The sequence below is a fragment of the Pygocentrus nattereri genome, chromosome 7, assembly GCF_015220715.1.
Source record: "Pygocentrus nattereri isolate fPygNat1 chromosome 7, fPygNat1.pri, whole genome shotgun sequence".
NCBI lineage: Eukaryota > Metazoa > Chordata > Actinopteri > Characiformes > Serrasalmidae > Pygocentrus > Pygocentrus nattereri.
The window spans coordinates 32,347,202-32,363,940 of record NC_051217.1 but is presented as its reverse complement, the minus strand read 5'-3'; the positions used below and the strand labels follow the sequence as shown (position 1 = coordinate 32,363,940).

At 38.9% G+C, this 16,739-nt stretch overlaps 1 protein-coding gene across 1 annotated transcript in view; it reads left to right on the top strand.

Annotated features, from left to right (window-relative positions):
* carmil2 (capping protein regulator and myosin 1 linker 2) overlaps positions 1–16,739 on the top strand; it is a 78,899-nt gene that overhangs the window by 14,229 nt on the left and 47,931 nt on the right. Inside the window, 14 exon segments of the mRNA XM_017704202.2 lie at positions 990–1,111; positions 2,360–2,457; positions 4,657–4,727; positions 4,816–4,889; positions 5,017–5,092; positions 10,725–10,813; positions 11,154–11,248; positions 11,387–11,473; positions 11,738–11,847; positions 12,420–12,497; positions 12,711–12,787; positions 13,641–13,745; positions 14,555–14,624; positions 14,769–14,850. Of these exon segments, the coding sequence (XP_017559691.2) occupies positions 990–1,111; positions 2,360–2,457; positions 4,657–4,727; positions 4,816–4,889; positions 5,017–5,092; positions 10,725–10,813; positions 11,154–11,248; positions 11,387–11,473; positions 11,738–11,847; positions 12,420–12,497; positions 12,711–12,787; positions 13,641–13,745; positions 14,555–14,624; positions 14,769–14,850 (1,234 nt within the window).

The window sequence follows — 16,739 nt, the reverse complement described above, 5'->3', positions numbered from 1 at the left end:
GACGCAATCTCAGCTCTGGCTCAAAAATGCAGGGGTTTGGCTGAAATATGGTTCCACCTACAGACTAAAATGTCTTGTGTTTCGGTAGTCACATAAAAACATGGGACAGTATTATTTTTAAATTTTGTATTTAAAAATGAAATTCATGATAAATCTAAATCTTTCAACTTCGCTTTAAAAGAAATCAAGAAGATCTTTAAAAAGCAAAAAAGTAGAAAATGTAAGTATTATTTGTTCAAGTTCAAATTTAGGGGTTAGGTTTTGGGACAACCGCCTCCTAATAGAAAATAGAGTACAAATTATGATTTTGTATGCATTTACCTTATTACTATTTCAGTGAATGGCTTGAGTTTAAATAGGTCATCCTATTTACGAGATACAAGATCCTTGTAAACATTTAAGGCTTGTTTACTCATTGTTTTAGGTTCTCTGACTGTGGGACTGCGGTTTGAACTAGTTCAGTAGAATCCATATAGCACAGTACTGAGGGAGTAGGGGTCCATTTCAGTAATAGCCTATGTCAACCAAAAAGATTATAAATGGCATAGACTTACCTCACTATTAGCTACATTATCCTCGTAGCTTTGGTGCATACCTGACTGATCAAATACATTTGAGATAAGAGCAAATTGTGTAAATTAGATTTTTTTGTGAGCCACATCTTTAGGAACAGCAGGATTCATTTTGCCGGTCATTGTGTGAGTGATTGTTAGAGTGTTTAGAGAGGAAACGTGTGTGTGTGTATGTGTGTGTGTGGTTTGTGGTGTGTCAGTATGATGGTGTAGCAGGTTGCGGAAAGACGTGTGTGATCCTCTTGGTTGGTGTCATTAAGGAAATACCTCACTAATCTGCTTTAGTACACTGCTCTTAACTGTGCGATCCACTTTGCTGTCTACTACCACTGAGAAAATATAGGTGGGTGCGTTTTCTCTCAATCTCTGTCCTACCTTCTGTGTGTGTGTATGTGTGTGTTTAAATGTTTGCACCAGGTAATTATTGAAACAGACAGGCAGATTTACTCTCTCAGCCTGATGTCGATGGAAGACCTGGAAGCCATGGTCAGTCATGTGACCGCCTCGCTCAAGAAAGTTTTCCCAGATTCGTCCCCAGGGTGAGTGACCAGGCTATAACAGAACATACAGCGAACCATTAAGGGAATGTAACACTGGTTACCTACAAACAGTGTCAGTTGAGACAATATTGTCTTTTAATGAGCTCGAAGAAGTGATGTGTTGGATAGAATCTGTCAGTGAATTAATTTTATGACATGTATCAGTGTTGAAGACAGCACTGAGAGATTCTAATCGTCTATTACATCAGTTTAGAGTTCTAGAATATCCTGTGAAATACTGTAGGACTGGCTCCCAGCGCTTATCTGACTCTCTAGCTCTAAGGCTGATGCCATAGAAGCATTTTTTTGGGTCCCTAAAGATCTTTTCATTAGAAGGTTCTTTAAAGAACCAATCTTGTAAGTGAGATGTGTGAATGTAGAGACCTTTTTGCAAAGTTTAAAGAACCTCCATAAAATGTAAAGGTTCTATGCTAAATAAATATTTCTCCTGAAAGTGTATATGTAAGCCAAGAACCTTTAACCTGCAGCGTTCAGTTCACTGACATTCAAACGTTCAATATGTTCAATAATATAAAAAAGGTTGACTTTTATTTCTAAAAAAATGTATAACTTTAAGAATGAAGCAAGGAAATGACTATCCACAATGCTTCATATTTGGAAATGGATCAAACCTCAATACAAAAAACTGGCAAATTAATGTAAATAGATAATGACAGCATATTCTTCTTATAATTTGTTATGACTTCTTATTCCCCAAATGCTTCAAATGTTAAAAAAGGCATCCAAAATCAATTTTGGTGTCCAGTTTATTATATCTAAATATACATCATGTATGTTTGTTTATCACAATTGATGTGACAAATAATTGCTAACGTAGTGTAGGTGCTGTGCTGATGTTTAGTTTTCCATAACTTTTTGTGTAAATTAATCTGATGATTTAATTAGCTGTAATAGAAACACAACCACTTTGGTTGACACTTCCTCCACCCTGACCTTTAAAAGACACAGAGTATCTGTCAAGCACGCTGCTGGATGTGAATAACACTAAAAAACAGCACGAAGGCAGTGGCCTTAATTTCCTTACTGAGCACTCCCCCATGTAATGTCTGGAAAACAGCACAACCACATGTATAGAGAGTGTTTTTGTTTTTTTTTCCCCAGAAACAACCACAGCAATGGAACTGGAGCATATTAATAATCAGTGGTTAGTGAGTCATACTGAAACAATGAAAAATGCTTCTCACACCTTTAACCATTTCTTTGTCTCTTTCATTCTCCTTATCTCAGGAAGCTCTTGAAGAAGATTCCTCCTGAGCTTCAGGACAGATTGTGTTCTCTGAGCTCCAGAGTTGAGGAGCAGCTGAATGGAGCTCATGGGCCTTGCGGTCAGTACCACACTTCACTCTACTGAAAGTGTTGATTTAAGACTATAATGTGCTCTGTTTGCAGTGTATTTGTGTCAGAGTTGTAGCATTCTTGAGTGATCTCTAATGTGTACCAGATCACCAGATCCAATCACCCAGAACTTTCCTTTAATTTTGGAAAGTAGAAATAATACAAGTACGTCTCTTACAAGTATGCCTCTAGTGGTTCATTTCAGAATTGTAGTCACACTTTCCTGCCCTTCGAAGAGAATTTTAATGTGACTTTTAGTTTTTTTTAGCGCCAAGTGTATACAGTATGTAGTGATTCGGTTTTCAAGAACAAGTGAGGTGGTAGTTTTGTACGAGGATGAACTCGTATACCTATCGTGCACGTTCAAGTGTTTTTTGTGACAGATGAAGCGATTACTGAGGTTGTGAAATTAGCGTGCTAGTATATATCAGTTTTGACCTATTTTACTAGTGTTTTGAACCCATACGCTCTTAAAAAGGATGGATGAAGGTTCTTCAAGGGGTCTGTTTCATGCTTACATAGTTCTTGGTAAATGGTTCTTTAGATTGATGTCTGAGGGTTTCTTAAACATTATGCAGTAGTCAGTTCTCTGGCGATAGGCATCTATACATACATATGTTACTCTCTCTCTATTGTAAATGGCAAGCCTCCCCTTTATGCGACATCATATCCGGAACTGAGTGTACAGGGCTGAGAGTGCGGTACTGAGGCTCTGCAGCTAATTTGGCCTCTATAGGCTTGTACTTTAGTACACACACACACACATACACATTTTCTAAGCTGCTTCTCCCTCAGGGTCGTGGGGGTGCTGGAGCCTATCCCAGCAGTTATTGGGTGGAAGGCTGCTTTGCCCCTAGGTGTGTACGTTAGTAGTGGCATTCAATTGAAAAAACATAATTCAATAGTTAATCGCAATTATTTATATGACAACTAATCGTCAGATAAGATTTCATGAGCATAACAGTCCTAGAAGTCAGTTAGTGAAGATATGTTTGCTTATTGAATTTACACTGGAGATATGAGGCTACATGGTTTGAGGCAAGTGTGTGATGCTTTTTGCATGCAATTTGCACTGTGCTATCCTTGTTAGCTGCATGCAGGTTTGGGTGAAATACTTTGAAAAGTAGTCATGGCTGAATACTTAATACACTGCCTTAAATGTTTTCAGTAACACTCTATTACAATACAGAAAAACCTTATACATTTATACATACATACATAACTATTAGAGTACATGGGAAACATTCTGTTGTACTTAATTCATATTCTTTACTGTTACTGGTTAGCAGTTGTCTTCATATAATTATACTGTTAATATGTTTTGTGAACATTTTAATTATTCAAATTAATACAAACATAATTACAAAATGCTCAATATTATTTTGTCTCAAATGGCCTGCTTCAGTTCGCTGCTACTCCCATATTTCCACTGCCATTTCATGAAATAAGCCAACAATTTGCCTTATCCCAATAACAAATTTTGCCAAATTGACTATGAAATAGATAGCTGTGTGATTTATCAGTTAATAACATGTATGTAACTTGCCACAAAACGCATGCACAAGTCCAGTACGATACCAATGCTGAGCTTGTCAGTTCAGTTCAGGTCAGTTACTGTTCAGTTCAGAGTTTACTAACTGACTAATAACAGTTATTTATCAGGCTACTCAGGCTTAAATGGGAGGTTTAATGTTTGTAAATAAGGTGTTTTGGAGTTCTTTTTTACACGCCGTGCTCATTTTAAAATACTTAATGAGCAAGTATTGATGTTGTTCCTTTGATGGCATGTATTTTTTATAATTTAGGAGAGAAGCATACTTAAAGCTTTCTATTACAAATGTGAAAGGTAACTGTATTCTGAATATTCTGTTTACAAAATGTAACATGGACTGAATAGAGGAAGTTCGATATTCTAAATATGTATTCCTGATATATGTTTACCGTTACATCCCAACTCTGGCTACATTGGCCTCACAGCTCCAGTAAAATGTATGTCATACAGTGCCAAAAACTGCATATATGAGTGTATTTGAGATTAGTAACAACCAAACATCAACACCAAACATCAGCTGATTTGAGTTTGATACCAAATAATGGCTAATATAGCTAAAACTGCTGTACTGTTTCTAAAACATTATACTGTTCTGGATTCCCTAACCGCCTGCTTTCTCTTTGGGGGTTTGGTGTAGGGGGTTTCTCTGACACCTATGCTGCACTGTGTGATTTCAACGAGTTCCAATGTCGCGAGGAAGTCCAGTGGGTCAGAGCTCTTCCCTGCTAATCACTTTCTGTATTCTGTATTGATACTATCTATTTGTAATGTAACAGCTCTTAATGTTGTTGTGTAGGATGTGGACAATATTTACCATGTTCAGAATTGTCGGGAATTCAACCTCTTAGACTTCAGTTATTTAGACAGCCGGTAAGTAGCCCCCTTTTTTAAGGATTTCATGTACAGAAATGGTCTGTTTGGTTTTAGTTTTATTTAATTATCATTTTTATGACATTTTATCTTCTGGGGTAAAAAATTGCGTCTTTCTCTCATTCAGAGATTTAGCGTTGGCTGTAGGTGCTCTTTCCTTCAATCAGTGGTTTACCAAGATCTGCAGCAAGGACTTCAAATTGGTATGTGTCATTTACCTTGTGCCTTAAAATAGTCACTTATATCTCTGTTAGATTGTTACATTTAAAAGCTATCATAATGACTGAAAATCCAAATGAAGAAGGTTAGTGTATGACCTGTTAGATAGAAAAAATCCGTGTAACCTCAAAACATTCTTTTATTTTTTTTAAATGGTCCTGTTGGAAGGCTTTTTGTGTCTCTTGATATAAAGATTTGTATGGTTGTAAAGTTTAGTAAGGTTAACAAGGTTAAACAAAATGTTTCGTGATTTCACATTCTAATAAAACATAATGGGAAGAAATAAATATCAAGGCACAATAAACATACCTCATTAGAAATGTAGAGACTATAAAATTCCAGAAAAATGGAAATATAGAAACCATAAAATACACAAAATACAACTAAAACGCACAATAAGCTCACTACCTGTGATCACAACTCGTAAAACCAAAAGAATAAAAATAGCTGTTATATTTGAGTGTCACAATTGGCTCCTCCCACTCCTCCATGTGCTTTCTGTTTTGGTCTTGCATTTTTACATGTCCATGTGCTTCTTTGTTTGGTTTCCTCCCAGTCTGGCCCCCTTGTTTTCTTGACTCCGCCCCTAATTTGTTCCACCTGTTTTTGTAAACAATCTTTAACCCTGTTGTATTTAAGCCCTGTGTTTTCCCCTGTGTGTTTGCTGGTCTTTGTTGGATGTATGTATTGGATGTGTTGTTTGATACCGTTTGAATTGTTTTGTTTAGTGTTTCTTCCGGCCTCCATTGTTTGTTTTGATCCTGTTTCATTTTGGCGCTATGTCTGTCCCTCCTGTTCTACGTATTGGCTCTATGACCCTGGTCTGTCTTGACCCTGATTTTGGATTTGCCCATAATAAATCTCGCTTGTCTCCGCACATGCGTCCGCCTCAACATCACCCCACGTTACGCTGGGAGTCTTATGTATACTGGTCCAAAGTTTATGGCCAAATGCACAGTCCTCCCTTCACTTCAGTTTTGACCTGGGAACAATTTTATTCCATCTAGAAACTTTTAAAAAATGGTTCCATATAGCACCGAAAGGGTTTTTCTGTTGTTACAAGCTTGATGTTGCGGATAAATAGCAAATGAGCCCTTTTTGGTGCTATATAGAACCATTTTTGACTAGGTGCTATATACCATATACAACACATTCTCCATCGATCTGAAGAACAATTTTACCATGTGGAGAACCATTACTGTAATCCAAGCGTGATTATGCATGAACATGAATAATCAGCATCGAATGTGTGACTGAAGTTCACATTTTCCTTTGAAAACACAGACATTCTCATTACTTCTGTATATATTTGTGGGTACTTTGATTCACGTTATTTTTATGACAGAAAATAGCTTGAATTGTGATCCAGTATACTAAAATATGCCAATGTGGGGATTATGTTGCGTTCAGAACTAACAGGTGATCACGGCACACAGTTTAGGGGTAGAATGTTGAGTGGTGGTGTCTGTGATAAAAGATCCTTGTCTAACACAAAAGTTTTTGGATTTGGTTGGATTTAATCAATTTGATGTTCCAGAAATTATTTGAAACTGTTAGCCTGGTAGCTAAACTAGCACTTGCATTGCATCCACCTGTACTGTCTTAGTTAGCAGTAGGTGCTAGCACCAGGCTAACAGCTTTTCACACCACAAGAGAGGCTCAGTCCTGGCTGCCCAACTGTTAAAAGTTTAGAGGAACAAAACTGAAGTCTGTGGGAGAAAATTACGTTAAAGGTACTGGAGTGACAAAAAGAGAGAATTTAACCTATGGTGTTTTAAGCTATTAGCCCACCAGCTAAGCTTCACACGCTTTAAGGAGGGGTTTGTTCTGGCTAACTGATGCTCCACTGACAAGTTTAGGAGACAGAGACTCAAATCTGAAGGAGTGAATTGAGTCTGTGTGAGATTCAAACATATATGACTGTATATGCCCAATGTTATCTCATGCCATTTTGTTATAGTGTGGTTTGACAAAGGCACTAAGTCATCAGATTTCAGACTTTCCACCTTTCCACCAAGTCCAAGTTTACAAGCTAGCTGAACATGTAAGAATGGCTGTATGTGGAGCATACTGTGTGTAATGGTACCACTTTACAAGAAGAATATCCTTAAAACCATTTATGAATGGTTTAGCGGGGTTTGCATTAGTTCATTAATGGCTATTATTTATTTATTTAATTTGCAGTTATAGCACATGGATAAAAAGACAACAGTAATCTGCTGTGTCTGATAAATATGAATATCTCATGAAGCTGACTGATGGAGAAGGCAAAGTAAGATAGGTAACCAGCAACATGTGAGCATGTTAATTTGTCTGAGCTAACAAACATTAATAAACTATTTTTTAAAAATCCGTAAACACTTTATAAGTTTAGTCTTTTTGTGAAGTGGTACTGAACACTTTACAATGGACTTTCACACTGCTGTGGCTTCATCTTTCTAGTCATCATATTCTTAGTTGTTTGCTGGTTTATAGGTCAGAGAGATAGCAGTCGAGAAGAGAGTGGTTTTTTTTTCTACCTCTGTCTGTGTGTGTGTGTGTGTCTGTGTGTGTGTGTGTGTGTGTGTGTGTGTGTGTGTGTGTGTGTGTGTGTGTGTGTGTGTGTGTGTGTGTGTGTGTGTGTGAATGCACACGCTGTCAGATTCTCTCTAGTTCTGCATCAGCTCTATCATGCTTCATGCCTGCTTCTTTTCTCCCCATTTGGAAAGGTCAGCATTGGGCCTCCAGCCAAGTCTAAATTGTTTTTCTTTGCTTGACTGTGAAGAGTGAGATGAGAATTTTCATAAAGTCAAGTAAACTGTCAGTTGAGTGCTCCCATTGTGAAAGGCAGATATACTGTATTTGTAGATAAATATTTGTACTTCACTGCAGCCAGGCTCAAGAAACTGACCCTCAGAAACTGAGTGCTGATGTTAAAGCAATAGTTTGGTTGAGAAATTTCATTTTTTTCACCAAACTCTCACTTTAAAATGACCACTGTCTGATGGCTGAAATTAGACTTACATTGTTTCTGACAATATATGGCATGCTGTTATCTATAAAAACAGCACAGACAAAATTCAGGCTTCTAGGTGGCTCTTCAGTCTATTTTTTACAGATAACCACAGTGTTAGAAACCATATTAGCAAGTCTATGCGATATTACCTAACAACTGGATACAGTTGTTAAATAATCTCATGCAGTAAACATAGCTCATAAAATAAGTCATCTGATACTCACATTGAGGTCAGCGTGAGATCATTTAGGCATGCGTTTTGCCTGATGCTTATTGGTATACATTAGTGTCCATTACTTGGTAGTCGGAATGCACAATCATTCAGGAATTATATAAGTATTAGCTAATATTTGCTTAAAAAATATCTGCGTTGGACAGATGTTTACATTGGACTGATATTTTAACACAATATATTATGATGGGTTTATTTTACTTTAGAAAAGTAGAGTATTTTATATACACTATATTGCCAAAAGTATTCGCTCATCTGCCTTCACATACAATGAACTTGAGTGACATCCCCTTCTTAATCCATAGGGTTTAATATGATGGCGACCCACCCTTTGTAGCTATAACAGCTTCAATTCTTTGGGGAAGGCTTTCCACAAGGTTTAGGAGTGTGTTTATGGGAATTTTTGACCATTCTTCCAGAAGCACATTTGTGAGGTAAGACGCTGATGTTGGCTGAGAAGGCCTGGCTCACAGTCTCTGCTCTAATTCATCCCAGAGTTGTTCTTTTGGGTTGAGGTCAGGACTCTGTGCAGACTGTCTCATTCATGTCTTTATGGACCTTGTTTTGTGCACTGGTGCGCAGTCATGTTGGAATAGGAAGGGCCCCAAACTGTTCCCATAAAGTTGGGAGCATGAAATTGCCCAAAATCTCTTGGTCTGCTGAAGCATTAAGAGTTCCTTTCACTGGAATTAAGGGGCCAAGCCCAACTCCTGAAAAACAACCCCACACCATAATCCCCCCTCCACTAAACTTTACACTTGGCACAATGCAGTCAGACAAATACTGTTTTCCTGGCAACCGCCAAGCCCAGACTTGTACATCAGATTGCCAGACGGAGAAGCGTCTAGAGTCCAGTGGCGGCGCTTTACACCACTGCATTCGATGCTTTGCATTGCGCTTGGTAATGCATCTGCTCGGCCATGGATACCCATTCCATGAATCTCTCTATGCTGTTCTTGAGCTAATCTGAAGGCCACATGAAGTTTGGACGTCTGTAGCAATTGACTCTACAGAAGGTTGGCAACCTCTGCACACTATGCACCTCAGCATCTGCTGACCCCACTCTGTCATTTTACGTGGCCTACCACTTTTTGGCTGAGTTGTTGTCGTTCTCAATCGCTTCCACTTTGTTATAATACCACTGACAGTTGGCTGTGGAATATTTGGTAGCGAGGAAATTTCACGACTGGACTTGTTGCACAGGTGGCATCCTGTCACGGTACCAAGCTGGAATTCACTGAGCTCATGAGAGCGACCCATTCTTTCACTAATGTTTGTAGAAGCAGTCTGCAGGCCTAGGTGCTTGGTTTTATACACCTGTGGCCATGGAAGTGATTGGAACACCTGAATTCAAAGATTTGGATGAGCGAGTGAATACTTTTGGCATTACAGTGTATCTACTGCATTTTAGCCCAGAACAAAAAAGTGTTACATTTATCTGTGTCAGTAAAGCTAGTAGATCTAGTTCCAGTTTCTGCATTGGCAGACATGTACATGAAAAATAACAGATATCCACATCAGTTCAGAATTCCCATATTGATGCATCCTTGTACCCTTATTTGTTAGCCACAGTAACTTCGTAGCTCAAGTGCTAAATAAGCAAACCTCAACACGTGTCTTGGCTTATCAGTTACATTTGGGGTAAACAGGAAAATTATGTAGATTTGATTTCTCTTCCCCAAACCATTTCTTTAAGCCCTTTTCACAGTAGGTATAAAATGCAGTTTCTGTCTGTTTTCTTCTGTAATGCTGATGGAAAATATTTGTGTGGTGCAAATGTGTATGATTTACACACCTGAAAGGGAACTAAATTTTGTCTTTGTAGGTGAGCAGGCAAGTTTATGATTGTACACGATTGTTTGATATGAAGAAAGTTGTATGTATGTATATAAAATTGGTTAGCCTGCTCTGAATATTTTCTTGAAAGTGTGACCTCCACTAAGCTGTTATTATTCGGGTGATGGACCATTCTCAGCACTACAATGACTCTGACTTTGTGTTGTGTTAGTATGTGTTGTGCTGTTATGAGTGGATCAGACACAGCAGTGCTGCTGGACTTTTAAACACCTCAGTGTCACTGCTGGACTGAGAATAGTCCACCAACCAAAAATATCCAGCCAACAGCATCCTGTGGGCACAGATGAAGGACTAATAGAGTGGACAGTGAGTCCATTCCTGCAGCACTGCTGCGTCAGATCCACTTGTACCAACGCAACACACACTAACACACCACCACCATGTCAGTGTCACTGCAGTATTGGGAATGATCCAGCACCCAAATACTTCAGCTGTGGTGGTCCTGTTCCTCTTATTCGCTTTTATATAAATACCTCTGTTTCCATTCCTCTTCTGTGTGTGTGTGTGTGTGTGTGTGTGTGTGATCGTGTAGACACTAGATGTGCAGGAGCAGGTGATCTACCTCATTAACAGGTCTACAGCTCTGCAGGAGTTGTGCTTGGAGGCAGGCGGACTCAAAGCGTGAGTGTGAACTTGTCCCCAGCCCCACCACATACTTAGCATGGAGATAGCAATCAGAGATGAAAAGGCGTCCTTCGTGAAATATTGATAAGATTCATTACACAGCTGTGTCAAGTATATTATCATCTTATCCTGCTCTCTGTGGTTTCAAATCGTATAATTTCTTCTCTGATTTGCCTGCTTGAACATGCAATTGTGAAGGTGATTTGATCTCTGAAGTGACTTTATTGAACATTACAGTGGCCTACCCTTTCTTTTTCAGCTTTCTTTCTGTACTGTTCTGGTGTTTCTGCCCTATTCTGGATATTTGACCTCTCTGTCATTCTGTTTTTTGCTGTAGGGATTTTGTTGTAAAGTTGGCCTGTGCTCTGCGAGAACAGCCTGCCTCTGCACTCCATGTCATCAACTTGTCTGCTAACTCCATAGAAGACAAAGGTGATCCTGCAGGTTTTCTCTGATCTGGGTGCTAAAATGCAAAAACTGGTCTGGACACAAGTGTTTTGGAGCCAGGCACACATGCTCCCTGCTTATCTCTCTCTCTCTCTCTCTCTCTCTCTCTCTCTCTTTCTGTAGGTGCAATGTCACTCAGTCAGAGTTTGGCGCGACTGCCCAATGGTCTCAGTCAGCTTTATCTCTCCAAAGTCTCTCTGTCTTCTAAAGGTACTTCAGGCTTCCTCCCTCAATTGCAGTAAAGAAAGAACCTTTATTACCCGTTATGGCCACGAGTCATCTATATGTCCAATCACATACGAGAGTGGCTCGGTCTGATTTGAAAAGATTACATTTATGTGTCCACACAGCTGTTGAAACATTGGATCTGTGTCAGATTTGGGGGGAAAAAAGCATTTGCGCCACTTCAGCCTGATAATGTGTATGTAGCTTTGCTCTGTTATCTTCTCTAACTGTTATTTTGTCTTTTTACAGGACTGGGCAGTATAGCGAATATGCTCTATCAGACCAAATCTCTCTCCAACTTACTGACCCACCTGGACCTGAGTGGAAACACAGGGTGTTTGGCTACAGAGGATGCCATGGTGAGAGAAAGAAAGAGAGAGAAATTTTAAAGAGAATTTATTAAATGTATACTAAGTCAGTACCACAAATGTTTTTTGTGGGTGGGTGTAAAATGGAACGACATAATACATGAAAAAATTCTTTCTGTGCATGGGGCAGTGTATAAGCTTTATTTCTCACTATATATTTCAAAATGACTTGATTATGTTGGCACAGCTCTAATGACTACATCTCTCTGCCTTTTCTCACTGGCATAGTTCAAAGATTGGTTTTATGACGCAGAGGTCAACCAAGACATCAAATGTGTCATTACACTGTACTGAGTTCACACTTAGAGCAGCTCTAAAGGAGACCTTACTTTGCAGAAAACACAGACACAAGCTAATTCAGAGAAGCATCCCCTGCTTCAAGTAAACATTGAAACTGATTTGTGACTAATTTAGTTTGAGCTTACCAGTTGACATGCAGTGTGTATGTTACATGTGAAAGCATAATGCCTGGAAATTAGCTGCTCTCACTCGTATTATCCTGGTCTACAGTTCCACGGTGCTCGAGGATTTAAATAAAATAGTTTGGTCTATTTTTCTTCCAGAATCTCTTCAAGTTCCTGTCTGCCCAAAACATTGTGTCCCATCTGGACCTCAGCTCCACTGATTGTCCTCTGGATGCAGTGAGTGACCCCTTGGCCTTCAGCATCAAATGAAATTACCTTTGAGGAAGTTAAATTTAATGTGATTTGGCTTTTCTATTGAAGTAAACTATATTTAGTCCCATTTCCATCTAATCCCATTTCAGCTGTATTTGAATAGTATGCCAGCAAAGTAGCTGCCCTCATGTTACCATCGATTGCTCATTCTCTCCCTCTTGCTCTCTCTCACTACAGCTCTTTGTGTCTCTCTCTACTGGCTGTTACACTACTCTGTCCTACCTCAGCCTCTCCAGAAACCCCTTCTCACATAGGTAAGTTCAGCACAGATAAGAAACACTTCTTATCACATGGCCCTTTATTCATGAACAAGCATTGGACATGGTTTACTGATCTTGGATCAGCACTTCCTGCTCTAATAATGATGATGATACCAGTTACAAAAACTGATCCTAGCTCAGAACTCCTATATTAAAACAGGTGTTATGACTGTAGCCCCAGAGCTTTATTTAATTAAAATGGTTATTAAGTAATTCATTTTTCAATAAGCATAGATATAAAATTATCCACAGCATAAGGAAGGGGGAAGTCAAGGGAAAACAAATGTTCAAAAAAAATCGAAAGATATAGATAAAATAGGACTCTTAATAACTGACCTATTAGACCAATAAAAGACCTGTTATACTGTGAAAACTGTCACCATAAGATAAAGCGTAAATGCGTAAAGTTTTTATTTTTTAGAGCAAGGATAAAATCTACTCTTGCTTGAGATCTGAAAAAATCTACACATTTCTGTCCATTCTTCCACTGTGAGAAAACAGCATTATGAGTCTGAAAGGATATGTAATTCTCAAGAAGCTGTTACTTAAAAAAAAAAGGATATGTAATTCTCAAGAAGCTGTTACTTAAAAAAAAAAGGACACAAAATAAAACAAAAATGTGCAAATTAAACAAAAGATGCTGGTGGTCTCAATGGACTTGCCACTCCAGACCATCATCAACATCACTGAATATGTTTGGGATTACTTGTATCATGAAAATGCAACCAACGTCACCTTTGGAGGTGCGGAAGAATATCCTTCCAAAAATTGCACAGTACTCTGTGTGTGTGTGTGTGTGTGTGTGTGTGTGTGTGTGTGTGTGTGTGTGTGTGTGTGTGTGTTGTAGGAAGGTGCGGGAGGTGACACGCAGTGTAAGAGACTTCTTCACTAAGAGCATGAAGCTGAAGTATGTTGGGCTGGCTGGCACTAAACTACCTCCAGATGCCCTCAGGTACCACATGTCTAAAGATTACTAGAACTGAGACTGCCTTCCTTTTAGCCCCTTAAACTGCAGACCAAGTGTACAGAACCAGGACATGTGGATGGAGCTAGAAACAGGGACAGAGGGAAAAACTTTGCATGGAGGCCCATGTTTGAAGTTATTTTGTTGAGTAATTTCAGCGCTAGAAATAGTGCACTTTACAGAATTAGTAAGCGTTTGTTCTGACTCAGGCAACCACTGTTTCTAAAGAAAACCCCACAGGCTTTCCTAGAATCGTTGTCTGTGACTCTTCACATAAACGCAGATGCAGACTAAAGTTTTACTGTTAATACTACCTTGCATGATGATTCATACCACCACCACATAGCCTCTAGAGCAGTGTTTCTAGCCTTGGTCCTGGAGGCCCATGGTCCTATATGTTAGTGTTTTCTGCTTTCAGTACTCCCATTTCACTCAGTTAGGTCTTTTTCATGAGCTGATTCGTTGGATCAGGTGTATCAAGAGTAGGAAAGAACACAAAATGTGCAGAGTAGTGGGCAAGTGGAAAACTGCCTAGAGAACCCTTGCCTGTTTTCATGGTTACTGTTATGTAATGGGAAACAGACACAGGTACTCAACCGGTGTACAGATAGTAACATATTTAGTAACCACACTGTGCCATACTGCTCTGCAAAGTGTAAAAGTGCTTTAATATTCAGCTACCCTTGGATCTACAGTCAGCAGAAACACCACCTGGGATTAATATTAATACTGTCATTTAATTTATTGTTTGCCCATCATGTGTTTTAAACTGTGCATATTTGTATGTGTTATATTAGGTTACTGCTCCAGGGTCTGGCCACCAACAGTTATCTCTCTGAACTGGAGCTGGATATCAGCAGCTGTGAAGTATATGCTCATACACATACACACACCATACACACAGATATACACTATTTACATGTACATGGGCAGCTTTATAGGCTACATCAAACAATCTGCTGGCTTGTCAGTGCTGTTGATTGGACTGTATGTTTTGTTGTACATGTGCAGCTGAGGTCCAGTGGAGCTCAGGTAATTCAGGAGCACATCTTTGAGACCAAGGCCATTGGCAGCCTAGATCTGTCTGACAACGGTACAGCCTCTGTTTTATTCTGTTTTTTCTTTTCCTCCTTCTTTAATCCAGCCCTCCTTTGTCCTGTCTTTGTGTCTTTCTCTGCCCTTTTTATCCTTTTCAATCTAATTGCAATTTGTCCGATCCAAAAAAATCAGATCTTATAATTGCTGTTTGTGAGTACTTTTTTTTTGCCATGAAGACCAGCACATCCTTTTTTTCAAGCTTGAGGCTTTTAAATTCAACGTGTATCGGAAATCATAACACATTTTTTTTCCCATACTGTGAGTATTTCCAAGTGAAGTATGGAGGGTCTCTGTGTTTTCTATGTGTTTTCTATCAATCGCAGGTGGAGCTGGTGGGAAGGTGAAGTGAGACAAGATCTTATAGTTAATATTTTTACCTGACTGCTAGTGCATGGTAACCTAATCTAAACTGAAAAGGCATTTTGGAGGATGCCAAAATTCACATTTAGATACATTTTGATTAAAAAAATATGTTTAAAAAATTAATTTCTAAATTATTTTTTGGACATTTTATTATTCTATGCTTTTTGGGGACAGTTTTAACAGCTTGCAGTTTTTGAGCTAAAATTGTTGACTTTACAAGATCATAGAGCCTATATAGGAATAGTTCACTTGTGCTTTTGGGACTGATTTTCATAGTGTTATTACAGAACAACAGTTTTTAAGCTCATAGTCTTATCGTAACTCCACATGAGAAAACATAATAAAATATCCTAAATTCTGTCCTAACTTTGACTTACCCAGTGGTGTCTTAACTTCTGTTTTAACCGCCTGTTTCTATTGTTTTATGCAGTGGAAGGCAGCGTAGTTCACTGTAACTATTATTATGATGTTGCGTTTTTCTACATTGAAAACATGGGGAGTGGCGACACTGATAAACAGCACAAAGCACTCTCGACAATAACCTTAACTTCCAGTTTATCGCACTTTAGTTTTGTTTGACTTTTTTCATCTAACTTGATTAATTTGACATTTACATTTCAGCTGTACATGACAGTTAATTGTTGATTTGATTGAGTAAGTTAAGATTTTCTTAGTTCAGATAAGATGCTGTGAAATAAGATAAAATTCCTAAAGTAAGGTAAGATTTGACAAAGCCCCAGATGTCACTCCAGCTAAAAGTTTGTTCATGAACTTACAGATCATATAAGATGGTGAAAGCATTTACACCCTAGCAATAGATGGCATCTCCTACTAGTGCCAAAGCTGGAATGAGATCATGAATGATATATGGCTGAATGAAGGTGCATGGAGAGAAACAGAGACACAAATTGTTCTGTGTGTTTAGAGAGTGTATCTCCCAAGGACACCTCCCTCAACACAGTAAGCTGTGAACAATTCTGGAAAAGAATGTGCTACAGAATTCATCACGCTGCAAGAGCTATCTAGGGATTCTAACACTGCATGGGCGAACCAGCAAGCCTATTTGCAACAGAAATTCCCTAAGCATTGCTGAATACATGCCAGTCTAAGCACAGAATAGTTTAGATTTATTTTCCTTTTTATGGTTAATGGATGCAAGCTCTTAATAAAGTGTTGGCAGCTTCATTTTGTGCAGAGCAAACACAGTTCACAAACTATCCACTAAAACGTTTGTGCGGATTTAAATATTAATCCTGAAAGGCTGTGAAAGGCCAGGCTCTTTTAAAGACCACACTTACGCACTGTTCTAGAGACAAGGGCAACACTTCCTTCAGAACAAAATAGGTGCTGTGAGGGGTCACTGTGCATTGGATGGCTGTCACACCTCCTGTGTGCACACAGATACATGGCTAAGCAGATACACAAAGGTTATGCTGCAGTGCTGTGAACTTGATGATTGAGGCATTTGACAGGAGCAGAGGTGACAGCCTGCCTGTATTTGGGCTCTGACTACCACGCTAC